The 17,392-nt window shown below is 40.2% G+C and overlaps 1 protein-coding gene across 7 annotated transcripts; it reads right to left on the bottom strand.

The window, feature by feature from the left end:
• Positions 1-50: 50 nt before the first annotated feature.
• On the bottom strand, positions 51-14,687 carry hnrpkl (heterogeneous nuclear ribonucleoprotein K, like). Of its 7 annotated transcripts, none has more exons than XR_004659968.1 (16): positions 14,464-14,687; positions 12,950-13,059; positions 12,080-12,177; positions 11,922-11,978; positions 10,509-10,552; positions 9,216-9,288; positions 7,214-7,327; positions 6,876-7,004; positions 5,946-6,253; positions 5,029-5,082; positions 4,725-4,764; positions 3,787-3,802; positions 2,842-2,874; positions 2,641-2,708; positions 2,298-2,545; positions 51-1,033 (listed from the first exon to the last, which is right to left on the bottom strand). XR_004659968.1 is itself a non-coding variant. In XM_034896794.1 (16 exons), the coding sequence occupies exons 2-16, from the start codon at positions 13,008-13,010 to the stop codon at positions 1,003-1,005; spliced, it is 1,296 nt and encodes a 431-aa protein (XP_034752685.1). In that variant the 5' UTR covers positions 13,011-13,059; positions 14,464-14,687; the 3' UTR covers positions 51-1,002. The 7 variants fall into 7 exon arrangements, 6 of the variants coding, with proteins under 6 accessions (XP_034752685.1, XP_034752687.1, XP_034752689.1 ...); XM_034896794.1 differs by having other exon boundaries at positions 2,376-2,545; XM_034896796.1 differs by having other exon boundaries at positions 2,376-2,545; positions 12,950-13,056; positions 14,464-14,607.
• Positions 14,688-17,392: the final 2,705 nt, after the last annotated feature.

Here is a 17,392-nt window from a genome sequence, read left to right as displayed (position 1 = left end):
AGCTCTGTCTTTCGAAGAAAAACAAAAAATCTTAAAAATTTTCTTTTTGCTATATCACACTGGCACATTTATCTCAACTTAAAGCAAAAGTATGACATTTTAGGAAATAGGCCTATTCAATATCTGATAAAGAGTTTAAGCTGCATTGGGTAGAATGCCAAAAAAAAGCCAGAATCTGAGTGAGACCTCTTTCTGCAGCTCCAGGTTTCCCTGGGAAATGCATGCGCAGAACAGCCAACTGGAACTCTCTCTTTCTCCGAAAGGACTTACCAAGACCAAAGTCTCCTGTCACAGCTAGTTTTCTAAAACCTAAAAACAGAGCCCAGATAAGGTGCTGAAGTCTAGTTTTCTCTCAGACCATTTAAATTACAATATGCCGAGAGATTATAATGAACATGTTGCCCAATAAAGCCCAAAATAAATTGCCTACCACAGCGTTGACGAAGGTTACTGCTAGCAGCCGGTTAGCCTAGCACAAAGACAAATAAGCATATTACTCAAAATGTCAAACTACTCCATTAAAGCCAACCCTACAAAAAGCACTTCATTTGAAAGTGGAAAAGGATATTATGTAAAAATTAAAGTTTATTTCAATGGTTCTTTAACCATTCATCTTTATTTAGAATGTGCATTAACATTTGGGGGTGGGGGGGGCTGAGAGAAAAAAAAATCCTCACATAACGTTCCTTACAAAAAGATTACATTCTGCATGCTGTATAGAAATGAAGGAGATAAGGGCCCAGGGCAGCTCACAACACCAATTGTTATCACACGAGTTTACTCCAATGACGGCACAATAGTCTCATAAAAAGAATTACAACAGCACAGAAACACGTTGACTCCATTGCTGTCAAAGTATTTTTTTTTTCTAAATAAAAACTGATTTGTAGATCAATGGTGTAGCGTGCGAGGGGAGGAGGCAAAGCAGAGGAATGTAGGCTCTGAATAGGAGGAGGAAACAGTATGGCGGCATGGCTTCACTCTTCTTCACATCCCCTCTTCCTAGAAGAACCGCCCAGAGTACTGCCTCACACTGAAATAAGAGACAGACGAAGGTAAGGGCATTGAATGTGACATGGGTCAGGGAATGTTAATGCTGTAAAGCAAAAATTAGATTTTTTTTTTTTATGTTGAGCACAACTGTAAGTTATGAAAAGTATGCCAAGGTCAAGTCTGAAAATAAAAGAAGCATTATGACTGCTGAGACCAGCTTAGCCATTTAGAGATGAAAGGGAAAAAGCTCAACAAGCTGATGTTTTGGCATAATGTAAAAGCATTTGAATATTTATCTTAGAACACCGATTTCAGTAAAAAGTCAGGTTTGCACATAAGCTTACTACAACTAGGGCTGCAGCTAATGATTATTTATTATCAATTAATCTGCCAATTACCTACTTTATTTTATAGAGAACTGACACAAAATAAAAAAAATACATCATAAAACTATTTAAAAATGTCAAATATTTTCTATATTGTTTCTATTGTGAAGAAAACATTTTCATCATTTGGATGAAGCTTTACAGTCCTTGCATCATTGCATGTTATGTTCATTTTGCACTTAAGTTCTCAATAAAATTAGAAATTTCTCAGTACTTTGTTAAGTATTTAATTCAAACAGGAGTATACACCAAGTCTTTACCATGTTTTTTTTTCCATATAGACTATTTAGCAGAAAACATGCTATGATAGCGATATATGTCGTTATCGAGATATGAAATGATCTATATCGGAATTGAAGATTTTGGCCAAACAGCCCAGCCCTTTTGTTTTGTCTATAAAAAAAAGGTCACAAAATAGTGAAAAAGGCAGCGTATAATTTCCCGGAACCCGAGTTGGCACCTTCTAGCGGGTTTGATTTCTCAGAACAACAGCCCAACATTGGTCACAGTTTAAAGAGAAAAAAACAAGCTGCAGACCCTCACAGATTAAAATGAGTAATCCATTATCAAAATATAGTTGCCAATTCAATTTCTGTTGATCAATTAAATCGCTTAGTCAATAAATTGTTTCAGCTCTAGACAAACTTAGCATCTCTGGTGGTGGTCAGTTTTTTTTTTTACTGATCTTGTTCAACTGGTCTAAAAATTTAGGAGGAAGTTGGAATAGTAAATGCAGTATATGGCGTTTGGTACAATTAACATAACAGCAACAACGGACGACAAGATTATTATGTGTTTTATGTATTTTATTATTGAGTCTGTGTGTTTCACCTGGCTGCAAAAAAAAAATACTCATTGGGTACAATAAAGTTAAGTTGAAGTAAACCTTTTAACGCAGCAACTAAAAAAAAGGTTTACTTCCATCCAGTGGTGAACGAGCCTACAGGCCATGTCTCCAATGAGACGAGTTGTTTGGGGAGTCACAGGAGCACATGCCTGTTCTGCAGCAGGTACTGGGCGTTCTGGATCTGGTCCTGTGTTCCTGTGATGGTGATGATGCGGTCCTCAGAGCCCTCTAGTGGTTCATCAATCTTGATGGAGGCCCCAGATTCATGGCGGATCTGCTTGATCCTCTGGCCGCCCTTACCGATGATGGAGCCAGCCAGCTGCAGAACCACCACACAGGCCAATTAAAAGGAGATTTAGGGGTGAAAAGTCTTTGCCATTCTTAACTGCAAGAGTCTAAAGATGTCTTACTTACATCTTTTGGTATGGTGACTTGTGTTGTGATGACTGGGCCTCCAATATCACTGTATGAGCCTCTGCCACCTAAAGTCAGAGGTGAGAAAGAACAGTTACGGTGAGTTTGTCTTTAACTTAATAAGCATGCAACAAGAAGAAGAAATGATCCTATAAGGGTAAGGTACTAAGACACTGGCAATAATAATCCCACCACACTCACCAGACTGAAAGTGCTCCCAGGAAGAATTGTTGTCTTTGAAAACATTGGAAAGGAAACAAGAAAGGGAAAAATGAAAAGACACCACAGGGACAAAGACAAGAGCAAATGCCCAAGACAAATGAGTTTTCCCTCAATTTGCTCTGACATATGTAATATGGAAAATTACATTTTGATTTATATAAAATGTTTATTTACTGATACAATTCATAGGATCTGTCATCATGCCAAAACCTGCAGCTATAGATTTACAACATGTTTAAAAGAGGTAAACAACATGAGTGATCAGGCAACCTGACAGATTTTACAGCTAAACATTAAAATTAATCAACTTAAACATTGACTTTTGTGTTTTTAATGGTTTAGATTATAAACTCCATGTCCACTCTGTTAGGTACACTTGTACAGTTGAATGCATTTTGTCCTCTCTATTTACATACATAAGGTGGGCCAAATATTAAAATCAGAACTGTTCTGTATTGTATATGAACTGCCAGAAAGTCTGCCTACACTAGTCATAGAGGAGTTAATTAAATTTATTTTATAGCATTTAGGTCAAAATTAGCATTGCTGCCCACCTTAAGTATGTAAATAGGGAGAGTATAATTTAATACAGTCCATTACAACAGCACGTTGGACTATGAGCTCAGAAATAAACATGTAGTTGACTTTACACACTTCTGAAAATGTTACCAAAAAGCACACCATTAGAAGCTTCGTAAGGATAGATGTTATGGCAGAGGCTGTTTTACTGGGCAGCATTAGATTGTACAGGTGTACCTAATAAAGACGACAGAGTATTAACAGTGGACTTCAAAACCAAAAACCAATGGCACAGCCTGTGGTTGCCCCCACATAATATCTGAAATGAATTGTGGCTAAAGACCAAAGTGTAAAAAAAAAAAAGGGCATGATTTTTTTACCAATAAAAAAATATAAAACACTCACCATATACACCTCCACTCTGCATTTCAGGACCGATTGAAGAGGGGGGAAAAACACAAACGTACAAAGTCTGTTTTTTAATGATGGAATAATGAGAGCAGATTTTAACACCTGCAAGAGAACTGTTAACTGGAGTACCGAGTCAAAATACTAAAACTGATTTTCTACTTGTTTTTTTGTTGTTGTTTTTTTAGAGCAAAAGGAGAAACAAGCTGGGATGTACCAATTTCTTTATAGACATAGCTCATGTTGGTGAACCACAATATTTTAACCCAAAAATGAATAGTTAAAATTTAGAACATTTAAATGCACAGTAAAAGTAATTTGAGCATAAACATTAAACCAGATGTTCCTTCATGAAGCTCTTAGATAAGTAAAAATGATGAGCTTATTTTAATATCTAAAGCAATCTTATCGTATTTCAGTATTTTCACTAAAATAAATTTGCATTTTGATGAGAAATATCTGAGTGCTTTAAAAGAAAAAATACATGTTTGATACTGTGCTGGTCTCAAGCACATCATGTTTGTCCTTAAATCTCAAGAACTAATTGACATCTACTGGTGTTTATCTGATCAAATGTATTCTTTACCTTCTTATTGAAAGTATTTGTTTACAGCTAACAACTGAAGGAAGCCTGTTCAGGATTTGCTTTGGTTTCAGCACAAGTTAATTTGCTAGCCTGGTGGATCTCTGGACTACTACTCAGCTGCTCTGTGGTAACCATGGAGACAACTGTTGCCAGGCAACAACAGGCCTAGATCAGTGTGCATGCACAGTGAAAAAGCAGCCCAGTGTCCATGGCTCTGTGCTTGTACTACAATCAGAAAAATGAAATCCAATCCCCTTGTCTGAAACAATAACTACTACACACAACTAGGAAAGCTGCAAACATACAGCCTAGCATTACAGCAGCACCTGTAAACACAGACGGCACTCACCATGCTGTCATAACGGTCTCCTCCTCGGCCTCTTCTGTCACTACAGACAAAAAAGTATGCATTAATATAGTTTCTCTACTCCAGAGGTCACTTAAACACTGCAGTATCAAGCAGGTCAGTGCTGTTAAGACTGATATTTAGAAAGCTGTGAGAGTGAATGGACATGCAGACTTTACAGATGACCTGTGATCAGACTCTGAATCAGGGCTGGTGGGTTGACATTCTGCTACTGAGCAACTTACTAATATCAGTTGCTCTGATTTTGAGAGAAATTAAATTATTGACAATCCTGCCCCGTATTCACCTTGGTCTATCATCCATGCCGCCGTGATAGCTGCCATGTGAGAACCTGTCTCCCCTGCAAACAATGACAGACAAGGAAAGCGTGTACGAGTAACAAATTATAAATTACAGAAAAAAAAATGATTTGTTGCCTTTTAGTTCTGGTCCTGTTCATATTCACTGCATTTTTACAAACCAACCAGAGCAAGTCAAATGCACTAACAGGTAAGTCAATGATTGGACAGATTTGCATATCATCGCTGGATCAAGGTGGGGAAATCAAATGTTGGTGACTGAAAGAAAATCCCGCTTGCAGAGCTCTCTCTCTCTCTCTCTCTCTCTCTCTCTCTCTCTCTCTCTCTCTCTCTCTCTCTCTCTCTCTCTCTCTCTCTCTCTCTCTCTCTCTCTCTCTCTCTCTCTCTCTCTCTCTCTCTCTCTCTCTCTCTCTCTCTCTCTCTCTCTCTCTCTCTCTCTCTCTCTCTCTCTCTCTCTCTCAAAGTGAGTGGGGAAGCAAGCAGCAAGACATTACTTTACTGCTGCACTGAATAAAATGAAGAGGAGAAAAGAGCATCTGTTGAGTGTTTGATGGTAATGTATTTGTGCTTGAGAATGTGTTTCCATGTGAAACAATAGCTAAATAAGCTTCATTTGTCTGTCTACTTTACAAAAACAAATTCAAGTACAAACAACTGGCCTCAACTACTGTGTCTTGTGAGCTGGGTGTCTCATCACACCTCTAGTTAAGACTGCCACTGAACTTTCTATATAATAAATGACAAACGGGGGAAAAGGCATTTTGTACCTTGATATAACATGACTGCTAGTTACTGTATGGTCACTGTGAACCAAATTACTAGGGCAAATGCACCAGAGTTCATTTTAACAAACCAAACAGGTTAAAGGTGTGAAAGCATTCACAGTAAAAGAGCCCCTCCTCACCCTCCTCTTGGCGGTGGTGGTGGGGGAAGAGGCAGATTACGTGCTCGGCTGCCCCCTCGTCCACCTCGGCTCAGCGGAGGTGGAGGACCCCGACGGGGGCTTATGTCATCGTAGTCCCTTCTGGAGGGAGGTACAGGTCTGTTGCCACGAACCGGGGGCATGCGCTCAAAGCTCCCACGCACACGAATGGGGAAGCCACCAATGGGTCGTCTGCCTCTCTCCTCGAATAACATAGTGAAACCGCCGTAGTCGTAAGTCTCATCGTAGAAATTAGGGTCATAAGGTTGGGCGCGACCTTTGATTGGCGCCTGCAAAATGAAGGCAAAGGAAATTAATAAGATTGTAAGACTCTGCCATGTTCTGAAATAACTTGAAATAAGCTGTCTCGCATTGCCAGACCTTTCTCCACAATAATGCGGAGGAGGGTTTAGCTAGTCCACACAACACAGGACTAGCCAGACGGGATGAGCCATGAGCACAGAGCCCCGGTGCCGCTGGAAAACAGTCTCAGGAAGGAACTTGTTGTGGTGGAAGGTATATGTTTAAAGGCTGCGTTAGCCGTTAACAGAAAAATCCGATTGGACAGAGTCTAGCTAGCTGTCTGGATTTACCCTGCAGAGATCTTAGGACCAGTTAACCATAGTCCTCATAAATCCACCGGAGTTTAGAATTCCAAAACAAAGAAAACAGAAGGTAACAGAAATCCAGTCGAAAAAAAAGAACATACAGCGGAATTTCTAGCTCCAACGGGGGCAATCCTGGAAGTGGAAGGTCATGGATATAGACTAAAGTTTCAGTAACAATTTATCAAGTTAAAATTATGGAATTCAGTCTCTAGTCATAACTCTCCTCACGTCTGCATGACATGTAACACATGACTATATAAAAGTATGTTGAGGCTTTCAGCATATCTCAGAGATGTAAACTGACCTCTGAGACCAGCTCCAGGATCACTTTTATACATTCAATGACCCGTTCTGGCTTTCCTCCCACCAAGACGACTCGGTCAGTGGAGTGTGGACAACACTCCTGGAACAGCTTGATGGTGGTCTGGGTGTTCTAGAGCATGAAAACAAGAAAATGTAACACTTGTATCCAGACAATCAAATTCATTTTGATTGCTTTGCTACTAAACTAGCCAATTACAGCGGCAAAAAAAGTTCTCTTTTCATACATGTTTATAATGTCAACATTGGTAGTGCAGCTGACAAAATATGTTGGTGCAGAGCATCATGGCAAGGCTCCTGCTAATCTGGACGCTGTCCTACCTCTCTCAGCTCCTTTATCTTGGCACCTTTTACCCCGATGATGCCCCCTGCCAAGCTCTGATGGATCAGCAGTCGAAGCTCAGAGTCAAAATCAATCCCACTGTAATGCTGGTACTACAGAAACAAAGTAAGATCAGTGATGTCATCAGGGTCTGAAACTCTTTCCAGCATTGATAACATTGATTGTGTTCTGTAACAGAGAAGCAATCTTTTGTTTCACTTTCTGAAAAAACAGAATTTAGAACTGAACAAACGTATGGACCAACACAAACAGGTAACCAGTGCAGGTTTGATTAAGGACAATTAAAAAAAAAATGTTTATGTTAGAACACACTAATCTTAAAGCAGCACTGGATAAATAACAGACTAACAAAGACCAATTAGCACTCAAATTGTTGTTGAATAAATATAAAAAAAATTACTATATGACAAGAAAAACTGTCAAACTGATAGCATTTGCAGAAAAAAACTGCTAGATAGAAAAACCGTGGGGGCAAAGCTTGAGCTCACCAAGATTCGACGGAGTAATTAGAAAATAGAGTCCGACCGATAAAGGATTTTAAGGCCAATACGACCACTTGGTTATTTAGAAATCTCCTCTACATTTCCGTGATAGTCAAGACAAAAGCTAATTACTTCACTTACTTATTCACAAAAGATGGGAGCTTTGGTCGGGACATAATTTAAAAATACATTCAAGGCCAATATATAGTAAGTCAAGTTTGATGTTTGAAAACATCTGAAGTAAGTAGTAGTACTATGGTAGTAGATTAATATTACTATGGGTTACCAGTGAGTATGTTTACATACAAACTCATATTGCACTAGGATTATGAATGTGATAATATTAAAATAAATTAAAAGCTTTCTTTGCACATTTTTACTTACAGCACTATATGTTGATATTTATATCATAATACACGGTTTATTAGCTTATTGGGAGAAAACAGATAGTTATATGTAAAATCCATTGAACACCCCCATGTAGACAAAATGACATGATTCTCATTTCATCCTCTGCAAAGATTCAACTGTGAGATTCACAATCAAATATTCAACTATTAGGTTGATGCTATTTAGCATCAGCATCGCAATGTGTGCATGCGGGATAATCTCATCGCAGGACATTGCGATGTTGATGCTAATCCGCATGCGCATAGTTTTCAATGGGGAGTCAGTGAAGCTGCAGTAGTCAGTGTATTAGGTTTGCTGCAAATACGAACTAAATCACCTGATTAATGCAATATAATCACAACGTCTCCCGGTCATTTCCCCCCGCAGAAAGCTGCTTCCAGCCAGGCTAAAGGTAATATAGTTAGCCTAAATAAAAAAGGTGTCCATCCGTCCCAACTAACGTTACGGTTCGGAGCCGCGACGCCGGAAAGGTAACACTAATCTACTACAGAAGTCTGTGTCTGCTCTAACGTAATTTCCCCTTTGAATGCATACTTTTCAGAATATGCGGCTCAATGAGAGTTGTTACTGCCATTTTTTGTAAAGCTCAGCCGATGTGGTTATTTTGTGTATCAATGTCGTGTAACAAGTAGACTCCGGATTGGGACGAATCTTAACCCTGAGTGTCGCCAATTTGTTACATTAGCCAGGCACTCTAAAGGTCAGTCAGAAATTCAATAAAGCACTAACAGAACATATTACGACCAGTGTTAACCACCAAAAACACAATGTGTGTATCCTTGAGGTCCAACAAATGTTTTGAATTATGTAGCTTGCTCATAAAATATTTGCATAGACTTTTTTTTTTATATTTGTTGTATTCAGTTTATAAGCAAGCAGTCTTCTTCACTTCATTTGTTGGCACACTGATACGTTTCCCGAGCAGAATAGCACATAGCCAAAGGAAAGCTGCGTATTGTGCCCCTTGCTTGCTCACGTGTTCTCGTGCTTCACAGGGTATCTTTAAGGCTCGAACTTCACACTCAGCATAATGCTTTTTTTCTATTCTACTAATTCCAACAGACAACGGAAATTAACATTGTCTTACCTCTTCTAGAGTTGGTATGATTTTTAGCAGTATATCTCCAATAGTGTCGATGCTGGCATTCACACTCAGGATCCTGTCAGGAACCATTTTGGCCAAAAGGAAGCAAGGCATTATAAGATGGACAAAAAGTAGAACACAAGGTAAAACCGGATAAAGAAAATATCTGACAAGCAGTCCAGCAAACAGTAAGACAAACTTATGAAAGGTTTCAAACTATAAAAAGGAAAAATTAAAAACTGCAGTATACTATGCACAACTATAACTTTACCCCAACAGTAGATTGATTAAACAAGCAGCTGACATGCACTAAATTTTACATTGTTTTTAAAGTAAGAAGTCTTTGGAGGATGGGCAGCTTCAGGATGGCTGAAATTTGGGTGGGACTGGCCACACAGAGTTGGGGGATGGGGGGTGAGAGAGATCTTCTACTACCATCCCACCACCAGCAAGTTGGGGAAAATGAACGTAACAAACTCAACATAGGCTTGCATTGACAATTGCGCCACCAGCACACCTTCTCATTTTGATCAGGATTGGGGAAGAGGGGAGAGGCGGGGAGGAGGGGGCTAAGGGCTGAGGTAAGGAGGAGACGAGGGGGGCAGTAGAAAAGAGTAACAGAGCAGAGGGGTTGAAGTAGGAAGGGAAATGCAAGTTGTTACCAACTCCTTTGTGGTACAGGACAGGAGCAGGAGGGGAGGGTTTGGGGGGTTATGAAAGGTTTGGCAGGCAGCTCTGATCTCATGTGGCCTGAGAGAAATTTAAAAGAAGAGATGCAGCACATCGAAAAAAAGACAACATTAATGAGTAACAGAGTGGGGGACGAAACCTTTAGACAAGAGCCAGTGCTCTCTCAGAAATCATGGACAGTGATGCTGACAACAGTGGGTGAGGGAGGTGGAGTTCCAAAGTAAGCAGGCCAGGTAGGACAGAGCGAGAAAAAAGATGCCTGCTTTTCACAATTTTCAAGGTAAAATTAAACATCACAGCAAGGAAAAACAACATCCAACAGCTGTGTTGCTAACCATTAAATACTAACTTGGTAGTCGGCTGTCAGTGATTCTCTACATGGACAATAAACTAGTGAAAAATACTCAATGGAGAATGCTTAAAATGGACAGCAAAATCAAAAGGAACAATACATGTCTCTTACAAGTGGTGGAGGGGGTGTTTGGGGGAGGGGGGAGAGTATACGGTCATGTATATAAAAATGTTAAAATTAAACAGAAGGCAGGTTATCAAAGACATGTTTCACTGTTCTAATCAGGCAGTGAGGCAATAACTGGTGGGACATACCGCTCTGGGCCACTGCTGTCTGGGACTGATACACTGGCATTGTACTGCATGGGCCGAGGAGGTGGTGGTGGTTGTGGTGGTGGTTGTGGTGGAGGAGGTTGGCATTGGGCGGGGGCATTCAATCACAAGATGTCAAGTTAGGTGCCCATTTAAGGTGGGGCACGGTTTACGGGCGGGGCCAACCGGGAGTGTCAGGTGGGCGGGCGTTCAGGGGCGGGCGGAGGTTGGGCCAACATCAAGGTGGGCAACGCAGGAGGGGCATGTTGATCCAGTACATGGGCAACGGAGGAAGGTGGCCAAAATAAAAACAAAAAAGTAAAGGAGAAGGGAAGAGGGGGAGAAGGAATACATTTTTAATTGAATACAAGCTATACTTTGTCCCAAAAGTGAAATGAGAGACTTGAAACTAGGGTAAGAAGGAGAACAGGAAGTGTGACCTTGACAAAGATAAGTATAAAAAACTGTCTGGAGATTTACAGCCCTGAGGTTACATCCACCCAGGCTTTCTGGCACCTGTTGTCAGTTCAAGCTCAAACATAGCTTCAACACTGTGAGGGGAACTGGAATCAGGTAGAAACTCACAAGAGGACTGGAAACAAAACCCCAAACCCATTCTTCTCTTTCAACTTGAGCGGTTTTCTGAATGAACTCTCAATGACCGACAAATTAGGTCTGGACATTGCTCAAAGTTGCCCTTTCACACATGTTGTACACAACAGGAGAATGTCCGTGTCGGACACATTCTCACCTACTGCAAATACTCGTTTGGTTTAGGCGAGGGGTGGCGCCTGGGCAGAGCGTGCAGGAGGCAGGACATGACGCGGATTTTATCGTGGCCAGTTTGTAATTTGGTCATATACAACAGGGTCTTTCGCCGTTCCTTGAATTTATCTGATGATTTCCACGTCAGCCATTTACAACAGAAGTTTTGTTGGTGTCTTTGTGTAAATGATCCTTCTTCTTTATCCTTGGATGTTTGTTTTTTTTCCCAATTTTGCACCAGAAGCATGATGGAAAGGTCATCAACACGCTGGCTCGCTCAACGTGAACAACTGGCTCAACTGGACATTAAACAGACATGGCACTAGGGAGCTGGCAGGGTAAAGTCTGTTTAATGTCCAGTCCCACTGATTTGGACATATGCGTTCTCACAAACTGCTCCTCTGGGTAATAATTTCAGGGTTGCAGTGCATGTGCGAAAGGGACTTTGGTTTCAATGTTGTGGAAAACTTATCTATGACTAACATTGCATGTCAGTTCTTGAACCTGCTGGAAAGACATATGGTATTGTATCCGTGGGAATCCCATGAATAGTGGGATTAAATTGATTGGAATTTAGGTTTAAATTATTTAGGCAACTTAATTAGCTCCTCAGCTGCAGAAATGTTAGCCTCATTCTATCCGTTTACTCACGTCTGTGCGTAGGGCTTTTATGTTCTTGCCACCCTTTCCGATAACAGCACCGGCATTCTGTGAAGAAAGAATTAGAAATAATCGCTTTGATCAGTGGGGGCAAAAAACAGCAGTATGGTCCAAAACTAATGCAGCCCACTGTGTGAATGTGCCTTTACTTTGCTCTGAAGCAAAACACGCAGCTCGACCATCTCGTCTGCGTTGCGAGAACGTTTAAAGGCCTGCTCTTCTTCCATGTCCTCAGCTGGCCGTTTACCTAAGTGGGAAGACAATTCAGGTGAAATCTGACCCAGGGAGTCGTTCTGTATGAGGTATTCATCTGTTACAATAGACATCCGAGAAACCTCACCCCACCTTACCCCACTCTGGAGAATTTGACAATTTCCAACTGTGGCACCCCAGTATGGCAGTGTAAAAGAAGGCAATCTTTGATTTTCTAAATCTTTCCATGTTTCATCGGAATAATCTAATTTTCTAAAAAACAAATCTTGGTGTCATATTCTATAAACACACACAGTGGCTAAAATGTAGGACTATGCCACTGAAATATTGTGAAATAAATGCCAGAGGGAATTAAATTATCATAACTAGCCACATCCCCTGTAGGGTTAATAGAAGTGACAAAAATATAAATAAATGGCGAGTCAGTGCTAGGTCTACAGTATGTTCCACCCCAAGAATGGGTTTCATTCAGCAGCCAATAGTATCCTGGAATATAACCAGCACCACCATGTACCCTTCCTGGATTAAAACATGGGCAGATCTGCTCAGGGCCCACCAAACAGCAGTTTCTTGGACAGGAGAAACCCTCAACCATCTGACATGTCCACATGCTATTTTGTGCAAGCCAGAAATGTTCAGTTTTTTCTTTTTTCCTCCCTTCAGTGAACTAATTAGACTGTACATCTACACACTGTAGCTCAAGCTAGATATAACATTTCATGGACTCACTTCATTTACTACTTCATGCAAGAGTTAATTAATGCGGTTTACATTATGGTCACAAATGAAGATATGAAGGACCTTACCATTAGTGTCAGTGTTGCTGAATGTTATATCTTCGTCCTGCTGTTCAAGCTTCACCTCCATTGTTTTGCAATTGCAATGGAATGCAAACAGGCTCCTCACCCTGGATCTGCTAATGGAGGAGGTAAAAACAATTTACTATTATGTTTACATCAGTTAATATGCCAATAATTTTCCTGAGTGATCCATTAATTGTACTGGGCAATAATACATCAGACAATTGTAAAAAATGCCCTTCACATATTCCCATATTCCAATATGGCATAAACAAATAAGTTGTTCTGTAAAACCCAAAATATATCAACTCTACATTCACATAAAATGAGGAAAAACAGCAAATCCTTACAAATTAGAAGTTGGAAACAGAGGATATTTGACAATTAAGGGATTATTAAAGTAGTTGCAGATACTTTTTCTGTTACTCGACTAACAGTTTCAGCTCCAGTAACTTCAAATAGTTTTTCCTTATCCAAGTCGAGGGTCTAAGGACATGCACTACAGATTGTAAAGCCCCTTGAAGCAAATGTGTGACTTGTGATATCGGGCTATATAAATAAAATTCACTTGATTAGACTAGTGGGGCTAATGAAGACAAATCATGAGTCAAGAAAGCACGCAGCAGCTTGGATGTTGCTTGGTGAATTCAACATTATAACAGTCAACATCTAAGACTTAACACTATAAATATAGTCTCAATCTAGCCTGCATGAACTCTACTGTACGGACGCAGTCCACCTACATGCACTGCCCAATGTTGCTAGCAAAAAACAGGTTAGACTTTTACAAGCATCCCTCACTGTACTGAGGCCTTGCCAAGATAGTGGTTAACGCCTATCGTTACATAGTTTAAGGATTCAGCAGCACCTATTTTACCTCCCATTAGGTTTTACCAAGAGCATTTACAGCTGCTACCTCGTGTATAAAAGTTCTCCAGGAATTATTTATTCATTAGGTGCATTTTTTATACAACAAAAACAAAAAAAACAGCCGACTTGGCCGTTTGTGGAGAAAGCTCATCACGCACTTTAGCTAAAGTGACTTGTTAGGTTTTACTGAATCTTTCCCCTTTATCTCCACCTAATTCCAAAACAGCTATCCACGGAAAACATAGCGTTACACAAGAAGGAAACTGCACAATTTCTTACACTCAAAGGGAAAACGTGTTTGTCACCCGGGTTCAAACATAAGTCTGCCTCCAAACAGAAGTTATAGCTACCTAGCTTATTTGCTAAATTGACATGACTTTGCTAAGCTAACAGCCCTGCTAAACTAGCCTGCTGCTTTTAGTGTCTTTTGCGAGGCGTGTCTTCCAGCTACAGTGCAAGTCACGTTGCGACTCTAATGATACAACATTCACTTGCAAAAAAAAAAGATGGTACAATTCAGCTAGCGTTAGCTATCCTTGTAAATGTCAGCGCTCGAATCAAACATTTGTAAACCATATCGTTAGCAAACAGGCTAAATGACGCAACGTTACATACTGAGGTAACAGACTATAACAGCTATAAAAACAAACCTGCAGCAAAGCCACGTTCACTGCGGTGCTCCACTGTTTCCTCGCCCAGAAACGATTGCACGTTTTCAGCACGGAGAGAAGACGATGAACACGATTCGTCGACACTCTCAGGGGGGTTGTTACTTACGCACGTCAAGTCAGCACAGACGGGCGGGACTATTACACATTACATACCCAGAGAGGACTCGATGTACCCGTGTGGCCACGCAGAAGAATTTATCAAACAATCCTCATCAGTGAGGGTATTGTAGTCCCAAATTTAGGCTCGCAGGCAGCATCGCCGCTCACCCCGCCTTTCTTTGTAGATAATCTACAACCAACCACTGCATAACTGACAGAGATAGATATTTCCCGGAATGATTAGATGACTAACCGATTACAATAGGCTACATTTTTATTTATAGGGTTCTTTGCGCTCTGAGTCATTTTATAGCCATTATTTCTCTATGTTTTGACATTTCTTAAACAACAAATAAAGAAAATAATTCAGCCGATTATTTGATAATGAAAATAATCATTAGTTGCGGCCGCAACCGCAATATTTAGCAGTTTCTCCCTGAGCTATACACTTGTGCATCCCCAGTGGATACACATGGTATTTCAGCAAGAGACACAAGGTGCTCTGTAGGTGTTGGTCCACACCAGCGCATCTTTGATGCTCAGAAGTGGATTGCAGGAGGAACTTGGTGCTTCCATGTCTAGGTGCCAGATGTCTCCCCATCACTTCATGAATGCATTTGTGGAGGCCACTAGAACACCAGCCCTAACCGTAACCCATTCACCAGAACAGCAGGGTCCCTCCATTCCCCATTGGACCAGTGCTCAGCTGACTGGTTGGAAATTACCCGGGTTCTGTTACTTGCGACATTTAAAATTCAAGCCTTGGATGGACAAACCAGTGCCACACTTCACTCATGTGTAGAAGCACCTTAGGAACTTTCTAAAGGGCCAAACGTTTGCAGATTTGTCTAAGGACACAGGCTAAGCACCCCTCATTTATGCTGCTGTACGGTTTACCAGTTGTTCTAATAGAAATCAAATGATGACAAAATGGTGGAACAATATGGATTATGTTTATTTCTTTTGCCGGCAGTTTAGCTAATTTATGCAGTGTAAAATCAGGTCTGATAAAGGTACTTGTTTTATATGTTTACAGAGAAGGAACTGAAAAAGGTAATGGAGGACTAGAATCTTAACAAAAATAAACATGCACCTCCGCAAAGTGAGTTGAGTGTACTGATTCTTATGGTGCACGTGAGAGACAATGATCATCCCGGTCAAGACAACCTTGGAATCAGTGAAGCCTTTTAACAGTGATGTGCTACGTTTAAAAAAAGTCTAAAAGAAAAGCAACAATAAATAATAAAGTGATTGAAAAGTACTTGAATATCCTTAATCCTACTTCCTACAAAGCTCAAAATGTCCTACCACCAAGCTTATTTCATGCTCACAATATTCATGCAAGATGTTGATTTACATGGATTAAATAATTCTGTGTTGATTTCCCAATCAGTCTGAAATAAACTAAATGTGTTGCATCTCAAACAGAACTGTTGTTTGTATTCACTCAGATAAGACAGAGTAGTGTAACAATTCAATTTTCAATTCAATTCAATTTTATTTATAGTATCAAATCATAACAAAAGTTACCCCGAGACACTTTACAGATTGAGTAGGTCTAGACCACACTCTATAATTTTAAAAGCCCCAACAATTCTAGTAATTCCCCAATGTGCACAGTGTTGATAATAATCCACATACCAAGAGACAGTGGATTGTACATGATGTAGATCAGTGGGCTGAGTCACATCTGCATCACTGCACACAAAGTTCAAGACAAGTCTGCCACCAGCTGGTTCAGGCAGAGGTAGGAGCAGAGATGGAGGAGTTGCAGAGTTGGAGGATGCAGAAGTGGCTTCAAACTGGATGTACAGGAGGAGGACAATTTCTTGGTCTGGCGTGTCAAACGTAGCCCGTTGAAAGTCTGCCGGGGCAAGGTAAAGTTCAAACTCATGTTCCACAGGAGGAACCTCTCAAAGTTCTTCCATAGAACAGCATCTTGTCTACAGGCGACAGAACATGTAAAAACATACATTTAGTTCATTTAAATAAATAAATGACACTGGTTAATACTTGTTGTAATTACTTGTGAATTGTTGATTTTACATGCACAGATATAAACACACTGATGCAAAAATCTCCTTTTGGCAGTGCATCTATATTCACTATAGTTTTCTTGCAGTAATAAAGTGATAAGGCCATGACATAAGAGCAGCTAGAGCGTCCACCTCTCCACTCATGGATTGCAAATCAGGAGCCTGACTTGTGTCCCCATACTTGATCTATTTTAAAAACATCCCTTTTTCTCGTAGTTTTGTGCCTTCAGATAAAGGCAAAGGATCTATTGCAAAATAAAGAGCTCTCTTCCCTCTCCTATACTCGGAGGTTACCATGGAGACAGATATAATTTAGTTCTTGATGTTTCTCATAAAAAAAGCCTGCGTACATATTTTCATCTGCAACCATAGCGACACTTGACATTGTCAGCGCTATTTGTAAAAAGCAAGTCACCATAGCGACACTAACCATCCAGGCTGTGTCATAGATCATGTGTCCTGCCTGAGTATGCCTCCTGATTATGAGGGAAAATTAGGAATCTACTGGTAAACAGGATTTATTTGATCATTTTGAAACAAATTATCACCTTGACGTTTAGCACTGCACGCCAACTCTCAAAGGACTGAAAAATAACGGATTCGTAAGAGGTTATAAATGATGTAAAACATTAAAACTAAAATAAAAACAGTATTTTGCAATTAATCATTAGTCTAAATGATGTAAATTGTAACAAATAACCTACATTGGTGAGTGGACAACAACATACTTGTAGGTCAGCCTCTAAACATGGTTGACAAATGTATTTAATAGG

This window comes from Etheostoma cragini, chromosome 16 (genome assembly GCF_013103735.1).
Source record: "Etheostoma cragini isolate CJK2018 chromosome 16, CSU_Ecrag_1.0, whole genome shotgun sequence".
NCBI classification, from domain to species: Eukaryota; Metazoa; Chordata; class Actinopteri; order Perciformes; family Percidae; genus Etheostoma; species Etheostoma cragini.
The sequence above is the reverse complement of the archived record's forward strand: the minus strand, read 5'-3'. Positions and strand labels throughout refer to the sequence as shown.

Excerpts from the sequence above, each read along its gene's own strand:
- hnrpkl (XM_034896794.1), bottom strand. The coding sequence starts at position 13,010 with ATGGAGGTGAAGCTTGAACAGCAGGACGAAGATATAACATTCAGCAAC. Across the intron at positions 12,178-12,949 it reads CAGCAACACTGACACTAATG|GTAAACGGCCAGCTGAGGAC; the intron begins GTAAGGTCCTTC and ends CTTCCCACTTAG. Across the intron at positions 7,005-7,213 it reads AGATAAAGGAGCTGAGAGAG|AACACCCAGACCACCATCAA; the intron begins GTAGGACAGCGT and ends TTCATGCTCTAG.